At 49.7% G+C, this 14,552-nt stretch overlaps 7 protein-coding genes across 7 annotated transcripts; 3 read left to right on the forward strand and 4 right to left on the reverse strand.

The window, feature by feature from the left end:
* Nucleotides 1-141: 141 nt before the first annotated feature.
* Nucleotides 142-450, reverse strand: N7473_007219 (uncharacterized protein; the record flags this gene model as incomplete). Its single annotated transcript, XM_057153159.1, has 1 exon — nt 142-450. One exon carries the CDS (start codon nt 448-450, stop codon nt 142-144), a length of 309 nt encoding a protein of 102 aa, XP_057007497.1.
* Nucleotides 451-2,113: 1,663 nt separating this feature from the next.
* On the forward strand, nt 2,114-3,876 carry N7473_007220 (uncharacterized protein; the record flags this gene model as incomplete). Its single annotated transcript, XM_057153160.1, has 2 exons — nt 2,114-2,382; nt 2,580-3,876. The coding sequence occupies 2 exons, from the start codon at nt 2,114-2,116 to the stop codon at nt 3,874-3,876; spliced, it is 1,566 nt and encodes a 521-aa protein (XP_057007498.1).
* An 850-nt stretch (nt 3,877-4,726) lies between these two features.
* On the forward strand, nt 4,727-5,996 carry N7473_007221 (DUF3712 domain-containing protein; the record flags this gene model as incomplete). Its single annotated transcript, XM_057153161.1, has 4 exons — nt 4,727-4,896; nt 4,950-5,449; nt 5,504-5,628; nt 5,700-5,996. 4 exons carry the CDS (start codon nt 4,727-4,729, stop codon nt 5,994-5,996), a joined length of 1,092 nt encoding a protein of 363 aa, XP_057007499.1.
* A 735-nt stretch (nt 5,997-6,731) lies between these two features.
* Nucleotides 6,732-8,277, reverse strand: N7473_007222 (PARP-type zinc finger-containing protein; the record flags this gene model as incomplete). Its single annotated transcript, XM_057153162.1, has 5 exons — nt 6,732-7,418; nt 7,476-7,547; nt 7,616-7,796; nt 7,853-7,988; nt 8,259-8,277. The coding sequence occupies 5 exons, from the start codon at nt 8,275-8,277 to the stop codon at nt 6,732-6,734; spliced, it is 1,095 nt and encodes a 364-aa protein (XP_057007500.1).
* A 1,290-nt stretch (nt 8,278-9,567) lies between these two features.
* Nucleotides 9,568-10,179, forward strand: N7473_007223 (PRKRIP1 family protein; the record flags this gene model as incomplete). The annotated part of the gene is made up of 1 exon (XM_057153163.1): nt 9,568-10,179. The coding sequence occupies one exon, from the start codon at nt 9,568-9,570 to the stop codon at nt 10,177-10,179; it is 612 nt and encodes a 203-aa protein (XP_057007501.1).
* A 219-nt stretch (nt 10,180-10,398) lies between these two features.
* N7473_007224 (chaperonin-containing T-complex subunit CCT3) lies at nt 10,399-12,314 on the reverse strand (the record flags this gene model as incomplete). The annotated part of the gene is made up of 6 exons (XM_057153164.1): nt 10,399-10,485; nt 10,539-11,176; nt 11,238-11,828; nt 11,888-12,096; nt 12,162-12,228; nt 12,290-12,314. The coding sequence occupies 6 exons, from the start codon at nt 12,312-12,314 to the stop codon at nt 10,399-10,401; spliced, it is 1,617 nt and encodes a 538-aa protein (XP_057007502.1).
* A 459-nt stretch (nt 12,315-12,773) lies between these two features.
* On the reverse strand, nt 12,774-14,236 carry N7473_007225 (uncharacterized protein; the record flags this gene model as incomplete). Its single annotated transcript, XM_057153165.1, has 4 exons — nt 12,774-13,152; nt 13,210-13,845; nt 13,914-13,958; nt 14,034-14,236. 4 exons carry the CDS (start codon nt 14,234-14,236, stop codon nt 12,774-12,776), a joined length of 1,263 nt encoding a protein of 420 aa, XP_057007503.1.
* Between the last annotated feature and the right edge of the window lie 316 nt (nt 14,237-14,552).

Consider the following 14,552-nt stretch of genomic DNA (forward strand, 5'->3'; position numbering starts at 1 on the left):
TGGGTTGTTCTAACCGGTCGTCTCATCGCCTGTATTGTTGTCTCAGTTCAAGCGACTTCGATTTTGAAATTGATTTTGGGAGGCATGCTGATTTCAACCATAATGGCTTTATCTGACTGCGATTTTTGATTTTGAACCAGTTCAGGATTCTGCTTTGACAGCAAAATCGACTTCTTCGCTTCTTTCGAGGTTGGCCGCCATTTGATGGTTTGAATGAACCACCCCCTTATCATTTTTAATTGATGCTCCCTGGCGTATGGTGACTTGAAATTGTTTGATACGCTCACTCCTTGATTCGATTCGTCGAATCTCAACAGCATTTCTAGTGACTTTCTGCACGCGTTCTGCGTCTGCGTTCTGCGCTTTGTTCAATTTGTCGACATTATGTCTCCACTCATTAAGTGCATGGTGACCGGTCACCGTGTGTTGCTTTTGGGCTGTATGCCCCATGATGATTGAGAAATAGGAAATGAGAAATCCGGCCACCTCAGTCGTTTCCTTCGTAATCATAGTAGAAGTCCTCGATGTTTGTATCGTGTAGACCGATTATATTTGGGTGAAAGAAGTGCCTTCATAGAGGTATGAGATCTCGAGACATGGACATAGAAGCCAATATTCTCATTGAAGCGTTGATCACGCAATCTCACTGCTTTTAATAGGAAAAACTCCCTCAGCGAGTCAAAAATTGAAGTATGATGAGATTCTATGATTCATAAACCTTTCAATGATCCATGATCCGGCATCAGAACTACCTTGCCCACAGCACCACACAAGCAGAATTCCGGCCTGGAGCCTGCTCTTCTATCGTTACCATTTATAGCATGACCATATATCAGCTAGTACCTTGCAGCTGCTCGTGATAATGCTTCTTCTGATGTGGCAATCTTCTCCTTTTGCTCAGTTTTCCTATCATCTGACATTCAAACCTCTCCATACACCAGTACCCTGAGCACGACAGTCCTTGGAAGATTTTTATAATTCTGAGACGATCTTTACTTAGCCTAGAGTTACGTCTTTTAAAGTACCCAGAGCACTTATATCACACCCGTTGAAGCCCGTGTTTGCCATCAATCTCTGTTAAACGTCACCTCCTATTCCTTTCTACCTCCACCAAGCCTGTCACAGTCTCTTTCATACACGGAAACCCTCGACTCGATAAAGCCAGATGCTTCTTCTTCACAATTCTGGATACCTACACTTATCCGTCCTGAGAAACTAATACCCTGGCTTGCTTAAGAGTCTCGTATAGCTCTTGTCGTATCAACACTATTCATCAGCAACGGAATCGAACTCTACCTATCTCATTTGTTCTTTACTGGATTCTCTCCCGGCCGATACTCACTTTGAAACATTCACATCACGTCTTTCTCTTTTCTCCAATCTCTGATATCGACCTCGACAATTCTCTTCCCTCCGTCTCACCCATTCCTCGTTCAGGTACGTTCTGATCAAATTCTCTGGTTGATATTTTGCTAAAATTTCCACCGCAAAGATCCTCATACCTCAGTTACACAAATTCACCCGTCACTGATCCTCTTTTCTGACCGCGCTCTTTCTAAACTACCTGATCACAATCTCGTTCCTCTTACTTTGCCCACAGGTGTCTCTCTTCTCAATCTCTTCCCCTCCTAATCCCGACATCTCTTTCTGAACGATATCCAGCACGTTCAAAATCACGTGCGGACAAACATCTTTCGAAACAGGAAAGAGTCGCCCGAGAGCCTCCGCCAAACTGCACCTCATTCCTTCCGCCGGAAGCTCAAAGCCTGGAAGAATTACCCTACAAGGTATTCTCCGGCTAGCATCTGCGGACTTCTTTTCCCAATCTCTCCATTACATCTCCGAACCCACCTTTCCAACCAGACTTCGAAACCTCTTACTTCGAAATTTCGGGATAGACCAAGGTGAGTCTTTTCCTTCGATCGGGCCAGGCTCCACAGGCTGAGGGTGTGCCCAAAGGTTGATAGGACTTGCACGGCATTTCCTTGGTTTTGCACCGACGTCTATTAACTTTCGCACTACAGATCAAGCATTGTATACGAGAAGATCGGCGTTCATCATGTCACAACTTCCTCTTTCCACAGCCAATCCAAGCTCAATCCGGCCAATCAATATGACCCGCTACGCCCCTCTGACGACGGACCTTGAGCACGTCAAAGCGACCACGGAGATCAACCCCGGTGATACCTTCATTGTCCGGTTTAAGAACAGCGCACGCGATCACAAGACCGATATCTGGATTGGGGTGCGCCTTACCGATGACTTTGAGGATGTACCTGGTCTCAGTAGGCGCCCCAACACTGCGAAACCAGTATCGGGCGAGTGGAAAACGCCGCTGGAGGAGCGAGTATACCCGATCTATTTCCCAGGCAGGAACTTATAGTAAGTCAGACATTCCATTCAATGCTTCCGGATACGCATCCTCTTTCAGCCCTCTTTCGAGACGTCTTTCGAAACGTCTTTTGGGACATACTCTCAGGCAAAACCGGAATACCTATACATGATCCTTTACCTTGCTTGCCTTGTGGTGCTTGATGATACTGTCATGTTTGAGGACGTCTAGCTAACAAGGCTTTTAGTCGCTGGATTTGCATCTCGGATTTCTTCGTCCTCGGAAGCAAGATTCCTGGCATCTTCACACGAAAGATTGAAGGACGGGATTATAGAAAGGACATCAAGATATACCGGGAACTGGTCAAGATTGCCGACAAAAAGCCAGGCATGGATTTCTGGCGAAGCATGGCTAAGAAGGAGTTGCTGGAGAAAGGCAAACGGATCAAAGGACTTGGCCTAATACTACCCGATGGCTTCGAGGAGATAACCCGCGGGATTTCTATTTTCAGCGGTGGCAATCGGGAGGAAAGTGACAGCAACTCAGAAGATGAGATTGATGCAGCGGAGCTGGAAGGAGAGCCCCCGAGCAAGCTGCAAGCCTTGACAAGCTCATTTTCGGCATCTCGGGCCCTGGCTGAGTCCTCTGGTCAGAATATGGAGAGCCCGAGATCCCTGACTTTCCCAGGAGAGAACAAACAGTTCCAAAGTCTCCACGCTGGGAAGCACGAAAAGGTCAGGGGCTCGCGTCTCGGAAAGAGGAAATCGGCACCCGGCACGCTACCGGCGCAGGATTCCCAGACAAAGATGGAGAAAGAACCGACTGAAGACATCAACAATGCTCTAGTCGATCTCCAGAACACGCTTTTCGAAAGAACCTGGACTCTCTCGGCCATGATCGAGCATATTCTCCTCGAAAAGGAGAGCTCACAACAATTGTTAGCTATACTCCGCGACGTTTGCACCATCGAAGACCCCGAGTTGGGAAAGTTGATCTCCTTCCTAAACACTTCGGAATTCTCTCCCCAGCTGTTGAAGGTTTCCAACGCACGACCGAGCACCTGTGAAGAAGCCGAGGCGTTTGAGATTGGTGACTGTCTCGGTATACATCGGCAGTTCCAGCTTCAGGGTGTCACAAATTCAGAAGAACTTCATGAACAGATAATCCAACTTGGGTGTCTCTATTACTACGCCCGCCACCTGAACATGGTTGATCTCGTGGAAAAGATAACATTCAAGCTACAGGCCGCCTGGAATTCGTACCCGGGCCTGTCTCAGCTAGAGCCCATGCTTGGAGTGACTGCCATGGCTTTCAAAGACTCTCACTGGACCGACCATCTCCAGGGTTGGCTGATCAAGTTCATCGCAGATACACAGGACTTGATCTATTACCAATGCCCGCAGCGTTTCTGGGAGATCATGAGGGACAGAAACGATCTCTACAGTTCTGTGACACAGATGCGTTCTGAATTTAACCGCAAAAACCCTGAGAGATACGCTAATCCTCGCGATCAGATTCGCCAACGGGGTATTGATGATTTCTGAAAAACAATACGTTCTGGAAGCGTTTCGATCTTCATACGTTACTATATTATGAGGGGGCAAACAAAGGAAGAAAAAAATACTGGGCCAGTGTTGACGCTTCGAGCTCCACGTACGGCCGGGCACACTCCTAGGCGGCGGGAGCACGGTTTTTTTTTTGATACTGGCAACAGGTTATTATTTGACAAGTTTATATAGTGAAAAGGCAAAAAAGGAGAGAGCAAATCATGCGCATGAATTGTGATCCATCCAGTACTTTCGACCAGGTAGTGAAATCTAACCTCCCGTACATCCACGAAGATCAACATTAAACAACCACCATCGCCACCTAATTAAGCGTAGAGATGATCTTGATGTCACAGTCCAATAGCCAAATATTACGAAAGCAACGTCCTTCTCGCGTGTCTGTTACCAATCTTGGATAGAAGATCAACATTCCGGACCATTTCCCCTTCTAGTGCGTTTTGACGCCGATCGATCTGCGGCTGCGTATTCGGAAGCCGAATACGCAGCCCTAAATAACGGGGTTTGGGCTTCACATGTGAATTGGATCTGTGATTGACATCAGCTAGCGCCCCCACGGGGCATCATTGCGACCCTGGCTGATTCAAAAAGCTGGAGTGCGCCCCGGAATAATTCTTATAGTCCAGTCGGGGAATTTCCACTCGTCTTCTTCCCCACAATTTGGACGTCGCAAATTGCAATACGATGGGAAGGGGTGTCTGTCTTGCTGGTGACATTTCGGGTCTATTCTTTGAATGAATCTTGTTGAACATTCTTCAGGGTATCTCAAAGTGATTCTGAGCTGGACAATAACTGAAGAAGGACGGAAAAGTGGCTATTTGGATGAAAGATGTCAAAATCCGATCTTGAAGACAGCTCCGGCTCAGATACGAATGGTACGACCGAGACACCAGCCAAAAAGCCGACAGTATGGCAACGATTCAAGACACATATGAAAAGAAGATGGTGGATTTATTTGATAGTGCTTTGCTGCATTGTTCTCGTGGTTGTTCTTCCACTGTAAGCTATGCCATCAGGTACATGTTCATGAGTACAGGTGCTAATGCCAACAGTGTCTACGTGGGAATCCCTCACTTTGCCAACGACTATATTAACGACTACAAATTCGACTACGAGGGACTCGCCATCACCAACCCGCGACCTACATCCTTCCACGTCAGCCAGTCAAAGAAGCTCAATATGGGCGGTGGGTTTAGTGGCAGTGGGCACTTGACGGCGTTCAATGCAAGCATTCGAGTCCCAGACACCAACGAGGAATTCGCCGTGTTCCCGGTGCCTCAAATTGATTTTAGTAATGGCGCAGATCTGAACATTGATCAAGATCTTGACTTGTCGTGTGTTGAGTGTCTCTCGAAGCTGGCTGTTGCGGCGGCTACGAATCAGAGCTTTGGTGTTTTGGTGACTGGTGACCCGGACTTGAAATTTGGTGCGCTTCCGACTGCTCACTTGAATATTCATAAGACGATGAACATGAATGGTAAGATTTGGCAGCTCCTTGAGAGATCAGAGATACTGTTGATGCTGACAATTGACACAGGCTACAATGTTACCGGTACGCGATGATACCCCATCGAGCTTCGCTATACATCCTAACATTGTCTTGCAGACTTCGTCAACTCACAAGGTGCATTCAACATCACAAGTCTGGATCTCATGAATCCACCCGTCAATGGATTCAACTTCAACGCCACAATCGCTCTGAAGAATCCAACCCCGTTCATCGTCGAAATGGTATGCCCTATTCCCCCCGCACGAAGATTTTCAGAAAAAAAAAATGCTAGAACCCTTACTTACTTCCCAAGGGCCATGTCATCTTCAACCTCACCCTAGGCGGCTCAAAGCTAGGATACGTCGATATCCCAAACCTGATGCTTCAACAAGAAAACACCACGGCAGTCATCCTCGGCAACGTCGACGAGTCCATGCTGATTCGGGAGTTTGTCTGGGGGGATGGAGATAGCGGCGATGTCACGATTGGTGTGAAGGGTCATAGTTGTGACTATAATGGAGTGGAGATTCCGTATTTTGCGGCTGCTATTAAAGCTGTTGATGCTTTGGCTACGGTTGATTTGCTGAAATATGTCAAGCTTCTGAAATAGATGTCGGGATTGGGATGGGAGGCTTGAAAATAGATTGCTTCCTATATAGGTGGGCTATGCAAGTGTTACCGATGGTGTCCACTGAGGTGCAAGGAACTTGTATGACTGGATCATTATGGGATTGAAGGAATGGGTTCCATGGTGCCATTTCATACACGAGTACGCGGACAGGAACATATGAAGCCTGTAAGCGAGGATTCATCCATTGTCAGATGTATCATCCGACAAAATGACGATTTGATGTTCACCAAATCTGGATCACACTACTCTCAATCGCGCTTCGTCCGTCCATGGTAATATTCAAGCATGGGAGACCATGTAGTATGATAGCAAAGCCCCATTTACGGTCTTAAGCAAGACGTTCAAGAAGGAATCCAGGTGAAAAATATCCATTGCAGTTAAAATTGCAGTCGTCGGGTGTGATAAGACAAAGTTCGAAATATTGATACAAAGTTTCCATGACATCATCTCTCACCAGCCATGGATTAAACGCGAAGCAGAAAAAAGATCAGAAAACAAAAATCAAAACTCGAAACACAAATCACCCATGAACGTAGAAATTAAACAACCGCCGAGACGCCCCAGAACAATCAGCACCCTGGAAAAAAGACGTTCATATCATGTGCAGGAAATCAGACAAAGCAAAGACAGCATCGAACCATGTTCAGCCTGGTTGAGATAGGTACAAGCTTCAGTTGATATCGACCGATGACCAGGCAGGAAGACGGAGAGTGTTTACTCCTTGGTGGCCTTCTTGCGGCCCCGCTTGGGCTTCTCAGGGGCAGCCTCCTGAGCCTCGGTCTCCTCCGCGACTGCAGCCGTCTTGCGGCCACGCTTGGGCTTCTCGGGAGCGGCTTCCTCAGTCTTCTTCTCAGCAGCCGGAGCGTTCTTGCGGGTGCGCTTGGGCTTCTGAGCAGTCTCATCCTGCTCGTTGTCATCCGAGCCTTTGCGTTTGGTGCCATTTGCAGCAGGCTTGGTCGATGTCTCAGCGGCAGCGGCAGATTTGGCAGGACGACCACGACGCTTGGCAGGCTGAGTCTCAGCGTCTGTGGCCTCCTTATCGGCGGCCTGCTTAGTAGCGGCCTTACCACGAGGACTAGTCCGCTTCGCCTTGGTGGCAGGCTCAGCAGTCTTCTTCTCAGCGGCGACATCAGTCGCGGCCTTATTGGCACGAGAAGCTCTCTTAGCTTTGGCGGGCTTCTGTTCCTCCTGGGTGCCGTTCTCATCAGCCTTGACATCGACCTTGTCACCAGCCTTCTTGGTGGCTTTCTCATCGGCGGCCTTGTTCTTGGCACGAGAAGCCTTCTTCACCTCCTTTGCAGGCTTGGCACCTTCGTCTTTGGTGGCACCATCCTTCTTGGGCTCATCATTGGCCTCCTTGGTGGCCTCAGGCTTGGTCTCCTCGGCCTCGTCATCAGTCGCCTATGGCCGTGTCAGTATAAGTCTCGATAAAGCCTCAAGGATTCATGGATCACGAACAGCCTTCTTAGCAGCCGCCTTCTTCTTGGCGACACGGAAGCCACGCATACCAGGGCGATTGCACTCAGGGTCCTAAGATTGGCTGTCAGCGAAAGTGAAACATCAACAGAGGTGAGGTCAGATGAATTGTAAGTACTTACACCCTTCCAGGCATCATCATCGACATGGCCCTGGATGAGGGCGGCGCGGACGGTCTCCTGGTAGACCTCGGGGAGTTCCTCGTAGCCGTCGACTTTGTCAAAGTTCTCGTCACCAGTCAAGTTGTCCTTCTCAAAGACAGCCTTGACGAGGTGAGAGAGGACGAGGGGAGTAGTACAGCCCCTAGAAGCAATTAATTCTGTAATATATCTGTTGATTCGATCATATCATGAGCTCACCAGTGGCGCCAGTTCCAGCTTTGGAACTGCTCGGTCTCGACCCAGGTGCCGAACCGGATCTCACCCTTGGTGATCTTGATCTTCTGGTCCTGGCATTCTTTGTTTTTGCAACCAGCACGGTTGCTTGGCGCTACTTCTATAGAAGAAATCAGCTTTCTGAATGACCACAAAATTTATCATGTAGTAGTGTCAAGTATCAAGGTCATCGGTGATGTGTGTTTCTTGGGGCACGGGCCAAGTGATGGACAGCTTGAGCATCAAGACTCCACATCGCGTGCATTCACGCGTCTAGAGATGCAATGATGTAGTAGACCTGAAGTAGCTAAGGCGAGTAGCCGAAGAAACCAGAAAGAAACACCAATGGGGGCTTGGAGGTATTTTGTGAAAAGAAAAAAGGGTATCTTACCAATGCGATAAGTAGGCATGGTGAAGTGGGGTTCGTAGTCGGGGGAGTTGTGAAAAGGAGTTTGGGAGAGAAAAGGGGTTGAGAGAGCACCAGCAAGAGCCACTTGATCGTAGTTCAGGATGGAAGGAATCGGTGTAGAAGCGAAAGGTGGGGGAGAGGAAGGGGAAAAGTGGTGGAAGTGGGAAGAGAGGAGAGGCTTGAACGCTGCGGTGGTGGTGCAGAGGAAAAGGCAGAAGAGCCAGAGGCACCAGGGCTGGAGGCAGCGCACCCCCCGGCAAGCTTGAGCCCTGGGCTTCCAATAAAAATCCCCGTACGAATTAGGAGAAAGAGCTCCAGCCTAGGAATCGTTCAAGGCAAGAACAATAGCCTCTTGATATTATTTGATTGCCTTTGGAGTCAATCAGTCATTTAGGCAATGGAGCTTGCCTAGTTTCTTTGGCTAAAGTAACCCCCAGTCTCAACAATGGACACGATGGTTCACAGAGAAAGAAGTACAAGTTCCTCCGAAAATGTAAGCAGGTTTTTAAGGTAATTGATGTAGCCTTTGCATTTGAGTAAAACAGAATAGATGATTATTCTCATGTCTCTATCTAAATCAATCCTGGGTAGACTGGCAAGTTGCGGCGCTATCCAAAGCAAGATTCTCATGCATCTGTCTTTTTGAATTACCTTAACATAAGCAAGACCAAAAGTTCCCTGAAATGCAATTGCCTATATCCAAATATTTGGAGTGACAGATTCATTTTTAATTATTCTTCCAGCTAGCCCAAATACCGTTGATCAAAAGCACCGTCAACCTGCTGATGTAGCGACCGTAGGATTCTCTATCAGTACAGCTTAAACATCACCACTGCCAAGTGAAATTAATTTACTAACCCTCTGACCCAGTAGAAAGCATATTATTAGTCTATCAAGAAGCTGTATACCCTCTTTATATGTCCTTTTGTCAACTAGTTGGCATAATTAGCAGTTTAAACATAGCAGGTATACTTGATGTATCCGAAAACGGTTAGCGTGTCGCAATTCGACCCCGAGCTCGCCGCGGTCTTTTCTTCCGTCAATGCCAAACTACCTTCGTCTCTCAATCGCATTTTCATTTTGAATCCTGCTTTCGAAGAGCATCCTTGAGGCTCATCAGTCTCCATACCTCGACTATCTTGGTCTGAATCTTTTCAGGACCTCTCAAGTCAAAACTACACCAATCGCAACATCTACCACAACAAGACAAGGCGTCGCAACCAGCCAACCTCACCCTACTTCTTCTACAACATCCTCCAAACCAACCACTCCACCAAACAACAAAATCACAATGTCCGAACCAGGCCCCGAATCAGTCCCAACAAGTGCCGACCCCCGCAGCAAACGGCCCACCAAACGCCGCGCCATAACCCCAGTCTCCGAACACGCCAACCAAATCGAAACCCTCTTCAAAGACCCCTCAAAGGAACTCCGCCTCCCCGGCGCCCCCAAGGAGCGCACCTCATCCTCGCTAGCCCCGCCTCCCGAAATCGTCGCCAACGTGCAGGGTTCGTCGGCCGGTGCGGGCTCCGGCGAGTTCCACGTGTACAAGGCGAGTCGGCGGCGCGAGTACGAGCGTCTGAAGATGATGCAGTCTGAGGTGGATAAGGAGAAGGGGGATGCGGAGTGGGAGAAACAGAGGGAGGAGGCGAGGAGGAAGGATGAGGAGAAGACGGAGAAGAACCGGAGGAGGAGGGAGAAGAAGAGGGCGGCGAGGAGTGGGGGGAAGAACGAAGGTGGTGGTGGGAATGGGACTAGGAATGGGGGGATGGATGTTGATAGGTCTTTGTTTAAGGGTCCTGGTCCTTTGCCTCCGAGTCGGGATATGGATCCGACGGCGGATGGTTGTGAGGGTTATTCGTCGGCGGAGGTTCCTGGTGTGATTATTCATGATGAGGATTGAAGTGAAGATTGAAGATTAGTTTGGAGATCTATCATAGCAACTACTACTACTTGTACAATATTATACGAAGATACCCATATGACAGTTCATTTTGGTCTAGGATATTCATACAGAAAAGAAGCACCCCAGAGGCAGTCGTGTAGCATTATATGTACGGACCTCAAGTCCATGGATCATTGTCTCCTGTTGTCTTTTTTTCTTTTTGATCTTGCTCGTCTATTACTCCTCGCCACCACCGACGTTGCCAGCCTGTTGCGCCGACTTGGCGCTGCAAATGTCGTCGACACGGAGAAGCAGGCATGCAGACTAAAAGCAGTTAGCATACTGTGTTTATAAGTGCGGCATTGTAAATAGCATACCTCAACTGCGGTCTTGATGCTCTGGAGCTTGACAGCCTCAGGCTCCCAAACACCATACTCCTTCATGTCAACCAGGTTGCCAGACTCGCCGTCCAGACCCCAGGTGGTGTGGCCCTCAACGTGCTTAGCGCGGAGGCGGGTAAGCACGCGGATGGGGCTGGCACCGGCGTTCTGGGCCAATGTCCGGGGGATAACCTCCATGGCATCAGCAACGGCCTTGTACGGCCACTGCTGCACACCCTCGACAGAGCGAGCCAACTGTCCAAGCTTCACAGAGACAGCCATCTCGATCGCACCACCACCAGGCGACAGTCGGGGGTGGAAGATGACGTTACGGGCAACGGCCATGGCGTCCTGGAGGTTGCGCTCGATCTCGTTCAGAATATCCTTGGAGGGGCCGCGCAGGAGGATAGTGCAGGCCTTCGGGGCCGTGCACTTGCGCATGAATGTGAAATACTCGTCACCAATCTTCTCAATCTCGAACAGACCGCAGCGGGTACCAATATCGGACTCCTGGATGTCATCGACACGGTTGACGATGGTGGCACCGGTAGCACGGGAGATACGGTTGTTGTCGGTCTTTCGCACACGACGGAGAGCGGTGACATTGGCCTTCATCAGGAAGTGCTGTGCAAGATCTAGTGTGGCCCTAAAGTTAGGACGAAACTTTCATTGCACCCGTTCATGGGCTTGACTTACCGGAAACACCTTTCTCGGTGATGACAACATCGGGCTTGAAAGCCAAAATGGCCTCGCACATGTGCTTCACCTGCTCCTCCTCAATCTGCAGAATACGGTTCCAGTCGTCCTCCTTGGACACCTCAATGTTGGTCTGGGACTCGCCCTTCTTGTACTCCAGGGGGCAATCGAGCAGCAGAATGCGGGGGTTCTCGATTCTCCTCCGCATCTTGGGGTGAGTGATATCTTTGTTGACCATGACACCATCGATAACCTCGGAATCCTCAATCTGGCCACCGGGGACCTTCTCGATACGAGCGTACCGCTTGATATCCACCTCCTGCTTGCCACCACCCACATCGAAGGAGACTGTCCGGACGGCATGGAGGGCCAAGCCGCACATCAAGTCCGACCACCGAGAGACGAACTTAGTGCCGATGGATGACTGGATAAGGGTGTACATGGCCTTGTCATCGTGGATATCGACGGGTACGGAAACCTCCTCGATGATCTGGAGGGCGTCGGCGAGGGCGCGCTTGAAGGCGGAGATGATGACGACGGGGTGGATGTTACGTTCGAGCTGGGGGAGGGCCTGGGCGAGCATTTCACCGGCTAATAAGTTATTAGCAAACGTTCCTATGCCATCCCCTTAAATGGGACCAAATCCATACCCAAGATGATGACCGTTGTCGTTCCGTCTCCAACCTCCTCGTCCTGGGTCCGGCTGAGCTCGATCATGCTCTTCGCAGCGGGGTGCGAGACTTCAATTTCACGAAGAATGGCGTGGCCGTCGTTGGTCAGCACAATGCCGCCCATTGGGTCGAGCAGCATCTTCAGCATGGCCTTGGGTCCGAGACATGACCGAATGATGTCGGCGACACTGTTGGATGTATTAGCACCGGAGGGGATATATAGGCAACGGAATGGATAATGGGCCTCGCATACGTCTTAGCAGCAGTAATGTTGGAAAGCTGCGCACGACGACCGACCTGACGGTCGCCGGCATTGGTGTCTATTCGGCGGGCATTAGCAACAGCCGGGAGGGAGATAAACGGGAATGAGGGGCAACGTACTCATCACCACCACTGGAGCCTGCATATTGGCGGAGGGTCTAGTGTGGGATCGGAGAAAGGTAAAAAGTGAACTTGGTGCAGATGGAACAAGAAACACTCCCGATGGACACAGAAAAGGAGCCAACTCGGATCCACGTTGAAGGTCGCCCGCATCCCAAATTTCCAAAGTGGGAGCTCCCTGACACTAAACCCAAACGGGCCGGACAAACTAGGCAAACAGATCTACTACGTTAAGTAGTTGAGGATTCCCCGCTATAAACACACTAGGCAAGGTGAAGTTACTGATGTTGATTAAAATAAAAGATTAAAGCTGGTGACAGGTTGGATGGTCTCCATCCTATAGAAATACCTGAATTTTCTGCGAATGGCAGATCATCATAGATTAAAGTAGATTGTTATCCGTAGATCCCTATTCACGTCCTATGTGCTTCAACTATCGTACAGTAAGTGTGATGCTCTATTGAATGTCACAGAAGTCATCGGATCAAAATTCTCTGCTCTCTCCGATATCAAGGACGTCGAATACGCCCTTCTCAGGCAGACCAAATTGCTTGAGTGCGGTCTTGAGTTTCTCGGGTGGTTCGAGCACGTCTTCCTCGGTGAGTACCCACGTACCCCAGTGCATACCCAGCGCCGTCTTGCACTTGGTTTCTTGGAAAATATGCACTGCCTCATGGGGATCGATGTGCATCGAGCTGAACATATGACGCGGAGCATATGCACCAATGGGGATCAACCCCAGGTCAAATGGCCCGCGGAACTCGCCAATCTGCTTGAAAGCAGGGCAAACGGGGAAATTGTACTTGGGATCATTTTCATCTTCCCCCTCAGGCAATTCAGGGATAGAGCGGTATCCGGTATCGCTGTTGTTCAAGTCAGTCAATGTACTCACCAAGACATAATTCGATGTTTAGACATACCCTGTGAAGTAAAGGTGCTTGCCCCCTGACTCGATTGTCCAAGAGCCCCAGAGTGTCTGATGCCGATCAAATGGAGTACGAGCGGTAACATGCTGGCTGGGCAGGAATCCAATCCGTGCCTTGATCCCCACTGCCGTAGAAGCAGCATCTCCCACAGCTTCAACCGCGGCCTCCTTTTCCTCTGTGGGTGACAAAGTAATATCGCGCTCATCCCACCAGTCCAGCTCGGTGACCTGACTAATGCCACACCTCTTGAACCAGGCCTTCACGCCCAATGGAACAAAGAAGTGGCAGTTTGGGTGTCGCTTTGCGATCTCAGTAACTCCGGGATATGAAAGGTGGTCATAGTGGTTGTGAGAAATGAAGACCGCGTCAATCATGGGAATGTCCTTGATCTTGCATGGTGCGTCGGTGAATCGCTTTGGACCCAGCATGTTGTACGGTCCGCAACGCTCTTCCAGAACAGGATCAAAGAGCGCCCGTAGACCACCAGGGAATTCGACATAGTAGCAGGCGTGGCCGAGCCATGTTGCCCGAAGATTGGGAGTCTCTCGACTCGGAAGGAATTCTGGTTTGCGGACGGGGACAGTCGGCGCGGTCGTATTGGGGACGTTCGCCTTGCCTGTCAAGCGGCGCCTATATGGCAAAGCAAGACGGGTCAGCAGACGGATCATATAGTCGGAATACCTCGCGATTGAGCTTACATGAGAATTTCGGCTGGGATTTTCAAGTTAATGTCTTTCCATGAGCTGTATAAATCCTCTGGTCAGCCGACTGGTCTCACATAAAATGCTAGAGGAGAGTCTGTTAGGGAGACAACTTACTCCCAAGGGTTTCTGAATCCCGATTTCGCATGGTGACTTTTCGCCGAAGCATCTTCTGGAGCAGGTCTGGCCGGCGCGCTGGCGACACTCAAGGCATACAGCACGCCTGTGGTAGTTGATCCCATCTTGCGCACAGAGGAGGAGGAAACGCGCCAAAGATTTGTCGGTTGACAAAACTGGGGGCGCTGTAAAAAGCTCCTCATCGATGGGGGAATCTAGGATGCTTTAAGAGCAGCAAGTCACAAGTCACCTCTCGAATCGAACAGCGCGCGGACCCTACGCCAGCGTCCCAGTTATGTGATTGGAGAAGTAAGCTGACGGAGGAGGGAAATGCGATCAGTGGCTAAGCCCGATAACTCCGCATCGGATAGAGAGACTCTCCGACGGCATCCTGCGAACCCCATATCCGGCTCTAGATCAAGTTCGGAATCAAGATCGGCGATGATCGGGTGCCAATGGCCTAGGCTAGCTAGGTAGGCGAATTACTGACTAGCATCAAGTCTGGGTTCTGTTGATCAT

Source organism: Penicillium subrubescens, assembly GCF_028828155.1.
Source record: "Penicillium subrubescens strain IBT 31985 chromosome Unknown utg000005l_segment0_segment0, whole genome shotgun sequence".
Lineage (NCBI taxonomy): Eukaryota > Fungi > Ascomycota > Eurotiomycetes > Eurotiales > Aspergillaceae > Penicillium > Penicillium subrubescens.